This window comes from Cervus canadensis, chromosome 15 (assembly GCF_019320065.1).
Source record: "Cervus canadensis isolate Bull #8, Minnesota chromosome 15, ASM1932006v1, whole genome shotgun sequence".
In the NCBI taxonomy this organism is placed as follows: domain Eukaryota; kingdom Metazoa; phylum Chordata; class Mammalia; order Artiodactyla; family Cervidae; genus Cervus; species Cervus canadensis.
The window spans coordinates 7,091,553-7,110,355 of NC_057400.1; the positions used below are offsets into that span (position 1 = coordinate 7,091,553).

An 18,803-nucleotide genomic window follows, 5' to 3' on the forward strand; every position below is an offset into this window, starting at 1 on the left:
AATAGATCATAGTCTAAATGAGTAAACATAATGCTTTTACTTGTAAGAAATCAATGCATTTGGAGGCTATTTACCAAACAATTTCTTAAGATAGTAAATCTACTTTATATGAAGAAAGAAGGCTAAGAAAAAGAAGGAAAGAGAATAACGAAGAGCAGAAAAAAGAAACAAAGTAAGGACGGTAAAAAAAAAAAAAACACAATGGAACAGCTGGTTAGCAAGTTTTCCCAGATACTATCAGTATTATAGGCATTGTCTGTCTTTTCCACAGTTTCTGTGACTCTTATCTTGGGATGTTTTAATTCCTAACATATCATTTCCTGGGTGTCCTTGAACTGAAACACTGAAACCCTGATCCTCTGCCTCAATGAGGACAGGACAAAAACGCTGTGTATATTTTATTTAAATTTTCCCCTTTTAAATACAGTAGGCCAGTGGATTTTTTTCTTCTTTAGGAAACATTTAGAAAGTTAACTCTTTTGTCTCATGGTGGGGCACAGCATATGTTTTCTTAACTTTATATGGTCAGTTATTATAGTGATAAAGAGACTAAGTGATCTTTGCAGAGAACAAAAACCCTTAGAATTTCAGGTAAATTAACAATTGAAGTCATTTGTTATACAAATTCAAAAAGAGGCCAAAGTTTATGAAACATACATGATATCTATTTAAATGCTGAGCTTTCTGACACACAGAATCATATGAAGATTAATGTAATGAATTAAGTAAATTACATAAAAACACATACTATATCATCTTCTAAACTCAGGGAGTTTTACATTTCAGTAATAAATTCACTGAAGCACACAGACCGGATTTAAAAAGCATGGTAATACTGACCAAGAGTACCCAAGAAAATTTACATACATAGTAGAAAGCATTAAAATAATGAGTGGGGACCATCAATCCTAGCTTTGATCTTCCCTTAGGCAAACCACTTAGGCTTCTACGTCTAAATACCTAAATTTACTTGTAAAATATATGCTCCTAAAGTCCTTCCCTACTTTCTGAAATGACCTATGAGTATGTAAATTTTCAGTGCAATGTTTTAGTTTACTAACTTTACTAAATCACAAATAACTTTACTTCGGAATGCAAACCACACAAATGCTCTATCATTTAATGTACTCATAGCCAAAGTATCTTTACATTGGCCAATGACATTGCTTTTTTTTCCTTTTATTTTTTATTGAAATATAGTTGACTGACATCTCCTTAAGAACACTGAAAGTTTTCTAAAAGAGAATCAAAAAAAAAAAAAAAAAAAAAATCACTGACTCAGATTTCACTTTTCATAAGTGAATCTGAAGTAATTTAAACATAAACATTTCCCATTAATCATCAGTTTAAATTACAGGACTTTCTGATTTGAAAATAACTCAGTATACTATTTAGTCTGCCTCATCATTCACAAAAAAGTATATAATCTCATGTATTAGATTTTTTTAAACGGAAATAAAGATTATTACAATAAATAGTATTTATAGCTTTTCTAGTAATGCTAATTATTAATGTAATAAATAATTACTCACATATTAGATTATTAAATGTAAACTGTTTAAGTGAGCTCACTAACCACAATCAGAGAGCACCTATTTTCATTTTCTAAAAGAGGGAAAGAGTTATTTGAAGGAGGGAAAAAAAATCTAGTTATACTCACCTAATATAAAGCATCAGAACACTTTACTGTTGTTAATAAACTAAACATGGATGGAAATGCTTTGCATTCAAAACTAAATCTCAAGGTATTTTATTTTATTAACAGTTTTAACCTCAGAGACCCACCCACTCAAGCTTGCTGTCTATGTTTCCTGTTGAGTGTGGAAATTTCAGAGAAAAAAATACCACACTTCATCAGTGTTTGCAATGTGGTAAATTTATTTTCTGACTATGGCACCTTATTTTTCTGATGCATGGGAAGATTTTTTTGTTTTTTTTCTTAGATATTATATGACAATTGAAAATGTCTGGAAGAAATTCAAAGAACTGATGTATCAGAAAAATAAAATAAATTAATATTTATTATTGCTGAAAAAGCAAACTTACATAAAAAGTTTAAGGAGAAATCTTTTCTATTTATACTGCCAACTGAAGTCCCAAGGAGTGAGCAAGGATTCTAGAATTCTCTAATACTCTAACAGAATAATTAAATAATTGCTAAAAACCTCCAAGGTATTTTGATAGATATGCATCAGATTACCACAATCCCAGAAAAGCTTAGTCTTTCAGAGCTAGTAGGATCATTAAAACAGTACTAATAAAAACCCCATCCTAGTGATGACTTTATTACTTCAAAGAGGATTCATACAATTCCAGCACAACAAAAGAAACATGACACTTCTTTGGGGCTCATCATATTGGAATTTTAGCTCTATTAGTCACTGAATAATACGTATTTGTTTTATAAGACAATCAATTAAAACAGTTTCACACTTTAATTATGTATATATAAAACGAAGAACTATCTGACCAGTGATCATATTACTAAGTGAAGTAAGACAGACAGAGAAAGGCAAGTATCATACAATATCCCTCATCACGTGGAATCTTTAAAAATGATACAAATGAACTCATTACAAAACAGAAAACAGACTCACAGATTTAGAGAACAAACATGGTTATCAATGGGGAAAGCTGAGGGGCAGGGATAGATTGGGAGTTTGGGACTGACATGTACACACTGCTATATTTAAAACAGATAACCAACAAAGGCTTACTATATAGCACAAGGAGTTCTGTTTAACATTCTGTAATTGAAATGGAAAAAGAATTAATACTTGTATATGTGTAACTGAATCACTTTGCAGTCCACCTGAAACTAACACAACATTGTTAATCAACTATACTCCAATATAAATAAAATTTTTTTTATTTAAATAAAATTGAAAAAATAAAACGTACTGGGAACCACTCTGGGAAAAAAAGAACTAAGATGCAGGTGTACCTATCTGCATATTTCTCAAAATCTGATATGCTCAAAATATTAAAGCATTAACACATACAAATAAAGGAAGTCACCTGCATGTGATATTAATATTAACATATAATACATCTATGATTTGGTATTCATATTAGAATATCATATTACAATAGAACCAGTTATGAAATCATGTTCAGTGTTTTTATAAATATCAAGCAGCAAAATAGTTAAGCTTCTTGTTAGGAAAAGAATAAAAAAGTATAAGTATTTTGTTATGGTGCAGTTTTAACAGAGAAGAATCAGGAAAGTATTTATTTTGATTTTAACAAGTCTGAAAGGAGTGTTGCAAAAAAGTTACAGTACTAAGAACTAGAACAAACACGTACATTCTAAGTTAAAGCAAAATTGATAGGAAGTAGATTATTTCTTTCTTAAGAGCAATTTCAAGGAAAATTATTTCAAATTAACATTTTGCTGTTCATTTTACCTTTATACAGGTCCTTAGTATTTTCTAACTGGAAACAAGGGTATCTACGACTGTAGAAAGGAGGAATTTGAATAATTTCAGTAGGCATATCTATTAGGGTAGACAACTTAAGTGTTCTTTCTTTCTCCTTTCTGAATAACCAAAACACTAACATGACACTAAGATTTATATTTAATAGAGAAATAGACAATATTTCCATCAATAAATCTAAAAATAAAGCCAAAATAAACCAATTTCAAAACTTCTTTGAACAAATGCCAAAATGAACTATATCATTCTAATTCAAGTTAAACTTATCACAGCAAAATGCTATAGCCCTGACCTGCTAACTCTTTTCTGTATCAAGGCATTTTTCACCAACAATTTTCCAGTTGGGTAGATTATTCATAGACAAATCAGGATGAAGGTAAATCAGGAAAGAAGAAAAAAAAAAGTAAATTTTACTATTCGAACACACAAAAATCATGTTTTAATGATTTTTTTTGTTGTTTCAAATGTCCTTACTCAAAGGCACTTGTAATATTATTTATTTTTACAAGCATTCCAGGAATAGTGCTGGCACAGCCTCAGATTAAGTAATGACTCTTGGCTCTGCAGGCAGACAAGTGGCAGAACAAAGGGAAGAATCTCAGAGTTAAAGCTACAGATTAGGATAAAAGGACTTAACTGTTTAAGATTTACTGACATAAATGACTGCAGATTTTTCAACATTGAAGAAAATTCCTATGATATGCTGACAGAAAAACAAGCAAGAAAAAGCATGAAACAATTTTTGAAACAGATACAGACACATAGAAACATCTTGGTGAGCATATATATGGTAAAATTTTGAACAGTAAACATTGTTTTGGGGTCAAATTTTTTCTTTACATTATTTGACATTGTTGGAACTTGAAAAAAAATTTGAACTATCATTTATATGAGTAGAAAAAAAATAAAGCAATTTATACTTTTAGAGGAAAGAAAAAAGAAACAAAAACTTTTTACTCTAGAAACACAAAGCAGGGAGGTCTTTCAGATAAAGACTAAGAAGAAAATTAAAGTAAAAAACAAAATTGCCTAATTCTCATTTATTAAAACTCTCAGGCCTCCACTGGCAGCAGACTCTCAGCACAGGAACTCTTTAAAGAGCTGTGGCTACTATGGTGAATAAGACGGAGGAACTGCCATCCTCCTAGAGCTGACATCCAAGTGCAGGAGACAGACAATAAATAGGATCATCGTTCGCATCTGTGGCAGGGAAGGAATCAAACATTCACCTGTCTGATGCAGAACAGCAAAATCTACTGCAAAGAGGTTAAAAGTGTGGCTAGAACCTAGAATACCTGGTTAGAATCTTGTCGGCATCTCTCACTATCTACGGAACAATCTCAGGTATGTTATTCAAACTGACTCGGTTTTCTCATTTGTAATAGATTTATTATAGTAATTCATTGAGTTTGGAAACTGTGAGTTAACATACAAAAACTGACTGGCACAGATAAGTACAAAATAGCTATTAGCCATTATGAGATTACCTGATCACCCTCTTTCCATTCACACCCCACATAGTGCTCCTACTCCAGCAACCAGGATGATCTTCCACCCTCCCCTATATTTTTATTTTGAACATTTCAAACATAAACAAAGTAGAAAGAGGAGTTTGATAAACTCCGTGTACTCAGGACCCAGGTTTACCAATCATCATCATGAGAATCTTGTTTTGCCTTTCCCGCCAATTATTCTGAAGCAAATCCTAGAAACCATATGATATTTGGAAATATTTCAGTTTATCACTCCAAAGCATGAGAACACTACCATATTTTTAAAAAATATAAGTCAGTTTACATCCCTCCCATGCTCTCATTCCCCGTGGCTCCTACTTACACTCCTAAATCCTTACCATTCCCAGCACAGGGCCACAGAGACTCCAGCTGCCACCTGCCACTCTGACCATTTCCTTGACTATGGCCTTGCACACTCTGGCCCATTAGGGGCTCCAGCTTCACGGCCTTCCCTGCCACAGTCATTTACCTACTGTAGGTCTCTGTTGCACCAATTAGAGTCTAAACTCCATTAGACTCAAGATGTCTATCTTGTTCTTCACTGTATTTCCAGGGCCTGAAATAATGTTCAGCATGGTAGGTCTTCAATTTAATATTTGCTGCCACCAATCTGGTCATTCTCCTTCATCAGCTCTAATTATGTAGTCATCTACTGGATATATACTGTTAGATTACTGCTCAGACATCTCAAACTAGACCTGTGCAGTTTAACTTTTCTATTACTATCCGTTTTCTCCTGTAACCCCTGTCCAATTTGCATCACTCTAATCTGGTAGTCTTTTCCAGATACTCCTGTCTCTCACATACCTCCACCAACTGGTGAAGAATTTGTGCTAGCTCTACCCACAAAGCAAATTCCTCAAATTTGTTCCCAATTAACCATTTCATTGTCAATGTTTTAGTTCAGGCCTTGGCTATTTTCATTTGGATTACTGCCTAATTGGTCTCTGGGTATCCAGTCTTTACTTCCAATTCATTTTCTGTTCTTGCTCATAAAACTATTTTCTAAACCATAAATCTGATCATGTCATCTCACTTTTAAAAACCAAACTGATTATTTATAGATCTTAAAAAAATGAAGATAACAAAATAGTACCCAAATAAAAAGCAACTTCTTAACAATATGATTTAAAGAAAGATGGAAATGGGCCGGATAATACATAAAATGAGTTATTATGTTTTGCAAAAGTGTTAACAAAAGGAAAAAAAAATTTCAACAAAATGTAGCATTTTTTCCTCAACATAATTTGTTGTTTAACTAAAGACAGGATCATGTGGTAACTCTGGGATCATATGTGGGAAAAGAGTTTCTAGTAATTTTAATCTTGCTTTGAAAACAACTCAAGACAATGAATTAGACGTCACTTACCTTGCAAACACTCTGTCTTTATTTGCCTTTTCTTTGCCATACTGAACTGACTGAACTTCAGTTCTCCCACTGAAATACATAAATATGTAGAATAAGAAAACCTTAAGGAGAACTACAAGATAAAATGACAACACACAACATAATGAGATTACAATTACAGGAGATGGTATTTCTAGTGGAGAAAACAGAGCAGAGGGTAAAAAGAATGGACTATATTCCACTTCAATCTGGATGGATGAAACTTAATTACAGTTCTTCCATTAATGAACAAGGACTTGTGCCAAAGACACTGTTTTCAGATACTCTTTCGTTTGGAAGTTAGTGTGAAAGAAGTAATTCTGTGTGAGAGAAAACCCCCTCTGCCATGCCCTGGAACGGCACTCCCTCTAGACTCAGAAATAGGCTGCTCTGTCCCAGCTCATATAAGCCCTGCCCTCGCTCCCCACGTCTGTGGTCTGGCTAGTGTCTTCACTACGACTACAACTGAAGTGACTCAGCACAGCAGAGCACAATCAAGGGTCTGATACATGCGGAGATCTTGAAGAACTAACTGCTCTTTCCCTGGGAAGCTTTTCTTCCTAATCTACTGATAATGATCACAGATATATCCTCAAACCTCTTCATGTCCAGATACAGGCAACTCCAGATGTTTTTATAAGAGAAGGAACAAAGGATAGAATGTGGCTGGGAGCTGAGTACTGTCTTGGAGCTGATCTGTCTCCAAGCACACCATTTATGTATGAGAAGTGAGATTCCTCTGTGGTACTCCAATAGTTCAGAGAAAATTTATTAATTAAAAGCCTGGTTCTCAGAGAACCTGTTACCTGACACGTAACATACCTGAGTGAATAAACATAAATGTCTAGAATACCAAATAAAAAACCACTTACATAGACAGAAATTTAATATATACAAAAGCAACCAAATACAGATTTCCAAAGCTAAGCAAGCAATTTTAAGATCATCTTCTACGGAAAAGTACAGATGAATGTGAACAGAATGGCAAGTTTGTTGAAGTTTTAATGGAAAAGTCAGAAAAACTATCATGATTTTAAAATTTAGATAAGTTGATGTTTCTTGAGAAATATATTTCCTCTAAGAAGGATAAACTATATTTGCAACTGTGAACAAGGTAACAGATTTGGGTTCACCACTGCTGTGTATTTCCACACCAGAACAAGGACTATACTGCCCTGAATATTTTGGAACAGAGATAATAAGGGTATGTGTATAAGGAAGATAATAAGGGTATGTGTATAAGGAAGATAATAAGGGTATGTGTATAAGGAAGTTGGTAGAGGAAGTACTAAATCCTCCGATATTTCACATTCCATCCCTCAGTCTTCATAATATTTCAACATTTTAAGTATGACAATAGTTCTAGCATTCCTGTGTACATGCTACGTAGTAAGTCACCTCAGTCGTGTCAGACTTTTTGCAACCCTATGAACTGTAGCCCGCCAGGTTCCTCTGTCCATGGCATTCTCCAGGTAAGAATTCTGGAGTGGGTTGCCCATGCCCTCCTCCAGGGAATCTTCTGACCCAGAGATCGAACCTGCATCTCCTGTGACTCCTGCATTGCAGGCGAATTCTTTACTACTGAGCCACGAGGGAAGCCCCCCCTAGTATTCCTAACCACTGCTTGTTATGAGGGAGGAAAAAAAGCATTTATCTAATGTGTTTCCATTAGGCATAGGACAGTGTCCAGACAAACATTTGTCCTGCTGCCATTCCTGTATCATTTACAATACTATTAATCATTTCGGTGATTTAAAATATTTTGGATATGTCTCTTTAAAGTTAAGGACTAGAAACATAAAACCTAACTTTTGTAACTATAGACATACATGGTTTACTTATACACTCATTTAACTCCATGTTAACTGAGCCGCCAGAGGCCTCAATTCTGTCCTTCTCTGCTCAGCTCAGCTCTGTGGGAGGCTGGAGGCTCCTCTACAAGCTGGCTTTCTGTTGGGTTCTGCTTTTTTCTGGGTGGAGACCAGAAACTGGAGCAAGTCAGAAGCTGAAGCAAGTCAAAAGTTGAAGCTGAAACTCCAATACTTTGGCCACTTGATGCGAAGAGCTGACTCATTGGAAAAGACCCTGATGCTGGGAAAGATTGAGGGCAGGAGGAGAAGGGGATGACAGAGGATAAGATGGTTGGATGGCATCACTGACTCATTGGACATGGGTTTGGGTGGACTTCGAGAGTTGGTGATGGACAGGGAGCCCTGGTGTGCTGCGGTTCATGGGGTCGCAAAGAGTCAGACATGACTGAGCGACTGAATTGAACTGAACTGATACCCCTAAAAAATAAACTCCATTATAAGTAGGCAAAAATCATTCTGAAACTCTGTACATACATAGGAAAGGCTATAAATATGGCCATAATTCTATTACAATGTCACTATGCTATATATGTCACAATAAAAATATCAAATGGATTTCCTTTGAATTAAACGAAAGAAAAATGCTACCATTCATTATTTAAAAAAAAAAAAAAAAAGGAAAAGGAGAATAAAAAGGCCAGGGAAAACCTTAAAAACTTAGCATATTAACATTTAATTGTTAATATGCATTCTCATTGTTCACTAGTCCCTGCTTCCTCTTGCTTAGTTATATTACTGCTTGTACTCTGTCAAAGTTCACAACATATATATTTTTTTTATTTTTTGGGGGGTTGCACTGGGTCTGTGTTGCTGCACACGGGCTTTCTCTAGCTGCGGTGAGCAGGGGCTACTCTTCTTTGTGGAGCACAGGCTGCTCAGTGTGGGGGCGTCTCACTGCGAAGCACAGGCTCTAGGCACAGGCACTTACAGCACGGGGCCTCAGCAGCGGCGGCTCGTGGGCTCTGGAGCAAGGGTTCAGTAGCTGTGGTGCTTGGACTTTACCTGTTTGCAGCATGTGGAATCTTCCTGGACCAGAAATAGAACCTGTGTCCTCTGCATTGGCAGGTGGATTCTTATCCACTGTACCACCAAGGAAGTTCATAATATTTTAATACTATTCTATAGTTTTAATTTTCATACTTGTTAAGGATTGGTTTCATATTTAAAGATTTTAATCTTTATACTTAATTAGCTCATCAAGATTATTCTTGAGTCATTTTGATTTCTCTTGGATGGCTTAAACTTAGCATTAAAAATAATTTTTTTTTCAAAATGAGGTCAGAGATGTTATATTCCCTGAGGTTTTGTATATGTGATAACGCCTATCTACTGGCCCTTGTTCTAAATGGGAACCTGGTTAAGTGTAATATTTTCTGCTTACTTTTTTCCTTTAAGACTTGGTAGACAAAGGGTGGCCCATAAGCTACATATAAACTTGAAGCGAGGTTTTATTTAGCATTTACAGTGTTTAAAAATATTTAATCTAAAGTGATAAACTTCTAACAAGACTAGTAAGGGATAATGACAAATTATCGATAACAAGAATGAGAGAAAAGACAGTAGTAGATTCTAGAGATATTGAAAATACAATAGAGGAATACTGCAACTTTCATGCCAAAATATTAAAGAACTTAGACAAAATAAATTCCTTGAAAAAACATGAACTGTCAAAGTTCACCTAGGAAGAAAGAGAAAACCTGAACTGCTTCATTTGTGTTAAAGAATAAATGTGCTGTTCAAAAGCCTCCTGTAAATCATACTTCTGCATTAGAAGAACAGAACTGGAAAATTCCATCAAATATTTAAAGGGAAATAATATTACTACAGAGACTCTTTGAGAAGACTGAAAATGAAGCAATACTTCCCAGCTCATTCAAAGACACCAAATCTGATAACAATATTACAAGAAAACTGAGGAGAAATATCCTTTATGGACACAGATGTAAACATTCTAAACTAAATGCAAGCAAACTGAATAAAATGATATATAAAAAGGATAACATATCATAAGTGGGGTTTCTTTCAGAAATGCAGGGTTACTTTACCACTTGAAAAATCAATCAATATAATTCAGCAAATAAATAAAAAGAAAACCCATATTGTCAATGTTATAGGTGCAGAAAAAGCTTTTGACAAAAATTAACATCCAAAAATCCTAATAAAAACTTACCACAAATGAGACATAGAGGAACTTCCTTAACATGCCTGATATACAGCATCTGTGAAAGCCCAAAACCAACAGCGCACTTAAGAATGAAAGACTGAGGTCCCCACTAAGATCAGAACAAGGCACGACACCTGCTCTCACCACTTCTACTCAACACTACACTGGAGCAACCAGCAAAAAAAAAGAATAAAGAAGATGACCACTGCCCTGGTGGTCCAGTGGTTAAGAATCCACCTGCCAATGCAGGGGACACCTATTCAATCACTGGTCCAGAAAGATCCCACATCCTGTGGGACAACTAAGACGGTGCGCCAAACTACTAAGCCCACATTCTAGAACCCACAAGTCACAACCACTGAGCCCACGCGCCGCAACTACTGAAGCTTACATGCCCTAGAGCCTGAACTCTGCAACAAGAGGGGCCCAAACACAACCAGAGAAAGCCTGCATGCAGCAATACAGATCCGGCACAGCCAAAAATAAAACAAATAATTTGAAAAAAGATCAAAATAGAAAGGAAGAATAGAACTGTCTCTATCCTCCAGGAAGAAAATCGCTGGAAAAGAGTTTTTTAAAAGCTCCTGGAAGACACGAGGTAAAGCAAAGTTTAAAGAAAAAGTAAGAGCAACATAAAAAAAATTGCATTTCTGTGATGAACAATCTGAAATTAAAACATAGTAAGACAATTTCTAATAGCATCAACAACATGAAATAATTAACGATACATTTGACAAAGATGTGAAAAACCTGTATACTGAAAACTACAGAGGAATAAGATTTAAATAAAAAGATACCATGTTTCATGAGTCAGAAAACTCAATACCACGTCAATTCTCCTGAAACTGATCTATTCCAATTAGAATTCCAGAAGTGTTTTCTATAGAAATTGATCAGCTAATTCTAAAATTCAGATGGAAATGCAATGGACCTAGAATATTCAAACAACTTTTAAAAAGAACAAAGTTGGAAGACAAATACTATTGGATTTAAGACGATTTATTTAAGACCCATTTATTCTCTGGTTTTGCCAATATGGAGACACCCTCCTTGAAAAAGGCATTAAATCCTTCCATTCACTTTAACACGCTGTGCTGAAAACACTGTGTTTAATGGTTTTAACCATAAAAGTCAAGTTCTCAGCACTATTCTTAAGCCTCATCTAGACTTCTCCTCATGGGTCCGGGGGAGATGATCCAAACACAGTGAAGAACACCTTAGGACTGTAGGCGCAGCTGGCCCAGAAGATTCTGCAGCTCCCTGACCACCTGGCTGGAGGATTTCAGGATTAGGACCCCAAACGGGCTGTGGCCACCAGAGACGGAACACCACTGTCTTGGGCATCCCTGCCGCCACCAACACACATGGCACCCCGAATCCTCTTGTCTTCACTACATCTGCTGCTCTGACCTGGAGTTTCTGGATTCCAGGCTGTCTCTGGTTACACATCTATAAACACATCTGCTGCCTCAGCCCTGCTGATCCACACCTAGCAGGGAAAGGCACACAGAACTGATTTTCAACATAGCATCATTCCACACAAAATTATTTTCTTAAGCCTGCAGATTCTTCTTCATTGGAGGACAAACCCACGGTTGTGACTTTCTCCGACTCTGCGGCACCCCTGTGAGAAGACTGGATGTGCGTGTCCAGTGCTGTGTGAGTCCGGCAAGGCCACCTGGCTCCACGCTGGTGCACTCTCCTGAGGAGCTGAGGACGGGCCCTGGACTGCGCAGCGGGACCCCCATCTTGGGTGGGAAACTCAGGATCGCAGAGCAGTTCTGTCCTGAAGTGAGTCCTGGAGGGACAAGAGCCACACGCGCAGCCGCCAGGGCTGAGCTGGACCCACAGATGGGCCGCTGATGGCTGACCATTCTTGCCCATCTTCACAGGCGAAGAGTCACTGTCCTTCCTTCCTGCCCATCACTGTACTTCTTGCTGGCACACACAAGGCAACCCCATGTTCTGGGACTAGCCAAGAACAGAGACTAGCAGGAGGCCCCTAATTCACAGTAGACAAACTCCCCACTGAACGACTGCTACCTCATGCTGTTCTTGATGATTCAGAATTGGAATGGGATGGAGAGCACGGCAGTGCGCGGGCCCCTCACCCCACCCTGCGATGCTCTGAGGGGCACCAGAACCTCGCCTCACTCGGCCCCCAGGCACAGACGACCTCTGTGCACACCCGTCTTGTGGGCCCCGGGCGCACCTCCGGCCCCTGGCACCCAGGACGGAGGTGAGGGTGCAGGGCTCCGTGCGCAGCAGGCTCTGAGGCCACCCAGACGTGCCATGGCCCCCAACACCCCCTCTGCTGGGAAAGCTGGACTAAGACTTACTATTAAAAAAAGCCCGGAAATGTGTCCACACAAATATGGACTATACTGATTTTCAGCAAAGGTGCAAAGGCAGTGCTGTGGAGAAAGAGTAACCTCTTTAACAAAAAAATGCTGGAACAACTGGATATCCTCATACAAAAAGATGAACTTCAATCCATACTTCACACCATATACAAAAATTACTTTCAAATGGATCACAGACCTAAATATAAGAGTTAAAACTATAAAACTCAGAAGAAAACAAAGGAATAAATCTCTCCGACTGTGGGTTAGGCAAAGATTTCTTAAATATGACAAAAGAAAGATCTATGAAAGAAAAAGCTGGTAAATTGAACTTATCAAACTTATGTGCTTTTCAGAAAACTAGCCACGTGAAAGGATACCAGGAGGCAGTGGTTTGAATGTGGTGGAACTGGAACTCTCAAACACAGCGAGCAGGTGCGTAAAATGACACAAGTTCTTTGGAAAACGACCAACAGTTTCTTAGAAAGTTAAACATACATCTACTATATGATCTGGTCATTCCACTCCTAGGGAACTTAAAGCAAATGTCCATACACATCCTTCCACGCTAATGTCCACAGCAGCTTTATTCCTAACAGTCCAAGCCCGAAAGTAATCCAAATGGAGAAACAGTCTGTCGGATATCCACAATTAAGTGAATGGATAAACAAATTGTGTTATACCTACACATGGAATACTACCCTACACTAAAAAGAAATGAACTATCAATCCAGGCAACAAAATGGATTAATTTCAGAATAATTATGCTGAGAAAAAGAGTATATAACATAAACAGAGAATATTTAAAATGTGTGCCTCAATTTACATAAAATCCTAGAAAATGCAAACCGATATTTAGGTACAGAAAACACACCAGTGGCTACATAGAGACAGACAGGCGGGAGAAAGGGCGTTTCAGAAGAGCATGAGGAAAACCCCAGGGTGGACACACTTACCGTCTTAATTGCGGTGTGGGTTCATGGATGGATATACATTACATATTCCAAACAAAAAATTTTAAACTTTAAATATGGTAGCTTATTGTATGTCAATTATGTATTAATAAAGTTGTTCTAAAAGTGTAAAATCTGCCAGGACGAGGTCCCCATTCCCCCGGGGCACGAACAGCCTGAACGGCAAGTGTTGCTCCCATGTGAACCAGTATTTCCTTCTTAAATGACATAGTTCTTGAGTTCATTTTTCAAAAAGAACTATTTAATTTACTGTATAGTACTTTAACTTCCATGATGAGAAATCTGCCTCCTTCTTTTTTGTTTTGTTTTGTTTGGTTGCCCCACGTGGCATGCGGCATCTTGGTGCCTCGACAAGGAATCGAACCTGCGCCTCCTGCAGTGGAAGCACAGAGCCGTAACCACTGGACCCCAGGGAAGTCCATTGAGCTTAGTTTTTAAAAATCAACATCCAGGTAAAAATTTCATCCTGTTTTAGGGATAATTTTCTCCCAAAGTGGTTTCCTTAACTGTCTTTTGTGTCTATAGTCATCATGATTTAATTTTGTTTTCTATGGTACAGTGAGGGTAAGTTACTTGATTTTTCTTTTTTCATCTGAGTCTGGTTTAAATTATGGTTAAAAACAGGTTACTATAGTCTGTTAATTTTTTTATTGCCTAAATGAAGTGGTGTGTGTATATTTACTGGGTATATCGTATTTTCAAGAAGAGAGGGAATAAAAAATTCTGCAAAGTGTAGCTCTTGCAGAACAAGCCTGGTGGTCTTTAGGTTAGGGATGCAGTTTATTGAGGGAACGCCGTTACGGTCTGCACTGCTCTCTCATGGGGATCTCGTCTGTCCCTGCTAAGATTTAGCACCAATAGACAAGACTGTTTGATTTTTCCTTGACTGTTACAACTGTTGTCATACTCACTATCTAAAACTAATTACCTTTAAATTTACAAGTACCAATACCTTACTTTTCCCAATACTGCTTTTAGGATGGTGACAGGGAAGTCAATCATAACATCAAGCCACTTAAGAATCTTCTGTGCCTTTTTTGTGATTACAATTTCCTTAATTCTGGTTAAGTGCTGATCATGAGTTTTGGGGCTATTTTTACTACTTATCTGGAGGAGGATGTATTTTTGATGGTATATCCTGTACTATGTATGCTACATGCTGTGTTTTGTTTTTGCTGATTACAAATAGGGCGATTATAAACGCTTGAGGTTTATGATATAAATCTTTTCTGGGACACACCTGAATATTTTCCTCATGAAAAGGTTTTCTTGTAAATATTTAACAAAGATACAATGAAATTATAACATGAGTAGGTTGTAAATAATATGGTTGATTTTCTTTAGAAAATAATGACCTGGAATTGTCAATGGAACAGGTTTCTTAAGTCTGTTTATACGCTGAGAACCTACAGAACTTTTTGCTGATATAAATAAAGGAGGCCACATTTCACGGAGATTTTGACTCAGATGGCATCTATGAGTAACAGATTATCTGGTTCAATAAACTAGACCTTTATTTAAGGGGAGGAAAAATCAACAGTAAAGAATCAAAGCATAAGCAATACTTACCAGTACCGGAATTTTGAACCTAATGTAAAATAATGTGCAAAAAAATTCTTTTGAGGTGGAAGCGGTCTGTCCAAACGGAAGAATGTGTGATGTTCTACACATGCTTTCCACAAGTTTTTACATGCTCTGTAATTCACCATGTTAAATCCCAGTAATGTTTCTCTAGATTCATGCTGTAATAAATGACAAAAGGCAGAGAATATCATGAAAATGTCAGAATCTAATGCTCCATTTATTTTTTACAGATAAATATTCTAGTCCTACGAATACTAATCCTTCTTGTGTCTTTTCTGCTTATCCAATAAAGAAGCAGTAATATAAATAAGGTGGCAAAATGTGGACCTCATTTGGCAATGTTACAACTCATAGGAACTTTTACTTTAGAGCACAGTGAGAAATAAATTTAGGGCTTCCCTTCTGGCTCAGCTGGTAAAGAATCTGCCTGCAATATGAGAGACCTAGGTTCGATCCCTGGGTTGGGAAGATCCCCTGGAGAAGGGAAAGGCGACCCACTCCAGTATTCTGGCTTGGAGAATTCCATGGACTGTATAGTTCATGGGGTTGCAAAGAGTCGGACAGGACTGAGCGACTTTCACTTTCACAAATAAATTTAAAACTTGATATATACCTATTTTCAAAACTTAATAGCTATAATCATTTCAAAATATAACCCTTGCCCACAAATTAAACTTTAAGATATACCAACATACCTTTCAACAATATTTTTAAATTTATAAATCTGTCTAGATTGTAAATAAATAAATAAAAACATTCAGCACTTGTGAACACTATTCTGAAACTCATTTTAAAAGTAGAAACAGGGTCCCATATTGAACTCGAGTTGGAAGAGGCGAGTCCGGTCTCAAAATGGAGGTAAAACCGCCGCCCGGTCGCCCCCAGCCCGACTCCGGCCGTCGCCGCCGCCGCCGCCGGGGGGAGGAGGGTCACGATCCCAAGGAACCAGAGCAGTTGAGAAAGCTGTTTATCGGTGGTCTGAGCTTTGAAACTACAGATGATAGCTTAAGAGAACATTTTGAGAAATGGGGCACACTTACAGATTGTGTGGTGATGAGAGACCCCCAAACAAAGCGTTCCCGGGGCTTTGGTTTTGTGACTTACTCTTGTGTTGAAGAAGTGGATGCAGCAATGTGTGCTCGACCACACAAGGTTGATGGGCGTGTAGTGGAACCAAAGAGAGCTGTTTCTAGAGAGGATTCTGTAAAGCCTGGTGCCCATCTAACAGTGAAGAAAATTTTTGTTGGTGGTATTAAAGAAGATACAGAAGAATATAATTTGAGAGACTACTTTGAAAAGTATGGCAAGATTGAAACCATAGAAGTTATGGAAGACAGGCAGAGTGGAAAAAAGAGAGGATTTGCTTTTGTAACTTTTGATGATCATGATACAGTTGATAAAATTGTTGTTCAGAAATACCACACTATTAATGGGCATAATTGTGAAGTGAAAAAGGCCCTTTCTAAACAAGAGATGCAATCTGCTGGATCACAAAGAGGTCGTGGAGGTGGATCTGGCAACTTTATGGGTCGTGGCGGAAACTTTGGAGGTGGTGGAGGTAACTTTGGCCGTGGTGGAAACTTTGGTGGAAGAGGAGGCTATGGTGGTGGAGGTGGTGGCAGCCGAGGGAGTTATGGAGGAGGTGATGGTGGATACAATGGATTTGGAGGTGATGGTGGCAACTATGGCGGTGGTCCTGGTTATAGTAGTAGAGGAGGTTACGGTGGTGGTGGACCAGGATATGGAAACCAAGGTGGTGGATATGGTGGCGGTGGTGGAGGATATGATGGTTACAATGAAGGAGGAAATTTTGGAGGTGGTAACTATGGTGGTGGTGGAAACTATAATGATTTTGGAAATTATAGTGGACAACAGCAATCAAATTATGGACCCATGAAAGGGGGTAGTTTTGGTGGAAGAAGCTCGGGCAGTCCCTATGGTGGTGGTTATGGATCTGGTGGTGGAAGTGGTGGATATGGTAGCAGAAGGTTCTAAAAACTCAGAAGAAAAGGGCTACAGTTCTTAGCAGGAGAGAGAGCGAGGAGTTGTCAGGAAAGCTGCAGGTTACTTTGAGACAGTCGTCCCAAATGCGTTAGAGGAACTGTAAAAATCTGCCACAGAAGGAACGATGATCCATAGTCAGAAAAGTTACTGCAGCTTAAACAGGAAACCCTTCTTGTTCAGGACTGTCATAGCCACAGTTTGCAAAAAGTGCAGCTATTGATTAATGCAATGTAGTGTCAATTAGATGTACATTCCTGAGGTCTTTTTATCTGTTGTAGCTTTGTCTTTTTCTTTTTCTTTTCATTACATCAGGTATATTGCCCTGTAAATTGTGGTAGTGGTACCAGGAATAAAAAATTAAGGAATTTTTAACTTTTCAATATTTGTGTAGTTCAGTTTTTCTACATTTTAGTACAGAAACTTTAACAAAATGCAGTTTTGAAGGTGTTTCCTTGTGAGTTAGCAAGTAAAGAAGATCATTGTTAATTACTATTTTGTATGAATTTTGCTAAAGTTAACTGTAAAGAAACACCTGCTGACTTGCAGTTTAAGGGGAATCTATTCTCCCCATTTCCAAACCATGAAATGAATGGCTCTGACATGTGGAGAGAATAGATATTTGTATGTTTGCAATGTGTGTTTTAGATAATAGAATTGGGTATTTAAATTAGCATATTTGTGAATTTAATAGCATTAAGATTTACCTTCAAATGAAAAATCTCAAAATTTCAAAAAAAAAAAAAAATAAAAAAAAAAAAATAAATAAAAGTAGAAACAGAATAGAAACATTTCTTGAACTTCTAAAAAAATTTGGCACCAATTACTATTAATGTTCAAGCTGGTTTTAGAAAAGGCAGAAGAACCAAAGATCAAATTGCCAACATCCAATGGATCATCAAAAACGCAAGAGAGTTCCAGAAAAACACCTATTTCTGCTTTATTGACTACGCCAAAGCCTTTGACTGTGTGGATCACAATAAACTGTGGAAAATTCTGGAAGAGATGGGAATACCACACCATCTGACCTGCCTCTTGAGAAACCTGTATGCAGGTCAGGAAGCAATAGTTAGAACTGAACATGGAACAACAGACTGGTTCTAAATAGGAAAAGGAGTACATCAAGGCTGTATATTGTCACCCTGCTTATTTAACTTATATGCAGAGTACATCATGAGAAACGCTGGGCTGGAAAAAGCACAAGCTGGAATCAAGACTGCTGGGAGAAATATCAATAACCTCAGATATGCAGATGACACCACCCTTACGGCAGAAAGGGAAGAGGAAATAAAAAGCCTCTTGATGAAAGTGAAAGAGGAGAGTAAAAAAGTTGGCTTAAAGCTTAACATTCAGAAAACTTAAGATCATGGCATCTGGTCCCATCACTTCATGGCAAATAGATGGGGAAACAGTGGAAACAGTGACAGACTTTATTTTTTTGGGCTCCAAAATCACTGCAGATGGTGACTGCAGCCATGAAATTAAAAGATGCTTACACCTTGGAAGGAAAGTTATGACAAACCTAGATA

At 37.5% G+C, this 18,803-nt stretch overlaps 2 protein-coding genes across 5 annotated transcripts in view; one reads left to right on the plus strand and one right to left on the minus strand.

The window, feature by feature from the left end:
• Positions 1–18,803, minus strand: part of PTPN4 (protein tyrosine phosphatase non-receptor type 4) — a 190,364-nt gene that overhangs the window by 54,822 nt on the left and 116,739 nt on the right. For all 3 annotated transcript variants that reach the window (XM_043488068.1, XM_043488065.1, XM_043488066.1), the window contains exons 12-13: positions 15,259–15,431; positions 6,321–6,389 (exon numbers count right to left, since the gene is read on the minus strand). In XM_043488068.1, coding sequence (XP_043344003.1) covers positions 6,321–6,389; positions 15,259–15,431 — 242 coding nt within the window. The remainder of the gene's footprint in view (positions 1–6,320; positions 6,390–15,258; positions 15,432–18,803) is intronic.
• On the plus strand, positions 16,079–17,657 carry LOC122453821 (heterogeneous nuclear ribonucleoprotein A3-like). Of its 2 annotated transcripts, XM_043488076.1 has the most exons (2): positions 16,079–16,131; positions 16,201–17,657. In XM_043488076.1, the coding sequence occupies exons 1-2, from the start codon at positions 16,126–16,128 to the stop codon at positions 17,266–17,268; spliced, it is 1,074 nt and encodes a 357-aa protein (XP_043344011.1). In that variant the 5' UTR covers positions 16,079–16,125; the 3' UTR covers positions 17,269–17,657. The 2 variants fall into 2 exon arrangements, with proteins under 2 accessions (XP_043344011.1, XP_043344010.1); XM_043488075.1 differs by having other exon boundaries at positions 16,126–17,657.

What these genes read in the sequence shown, in the direction of transcription:
- LOC122453821 (XM_043488075.1), top strand. Translation starts at nt 16,126, where the DNA reads ATGGAGGTAAAACCGCCGCCCGGTCGCCCCCAGCCCGACTCCGGCCGT.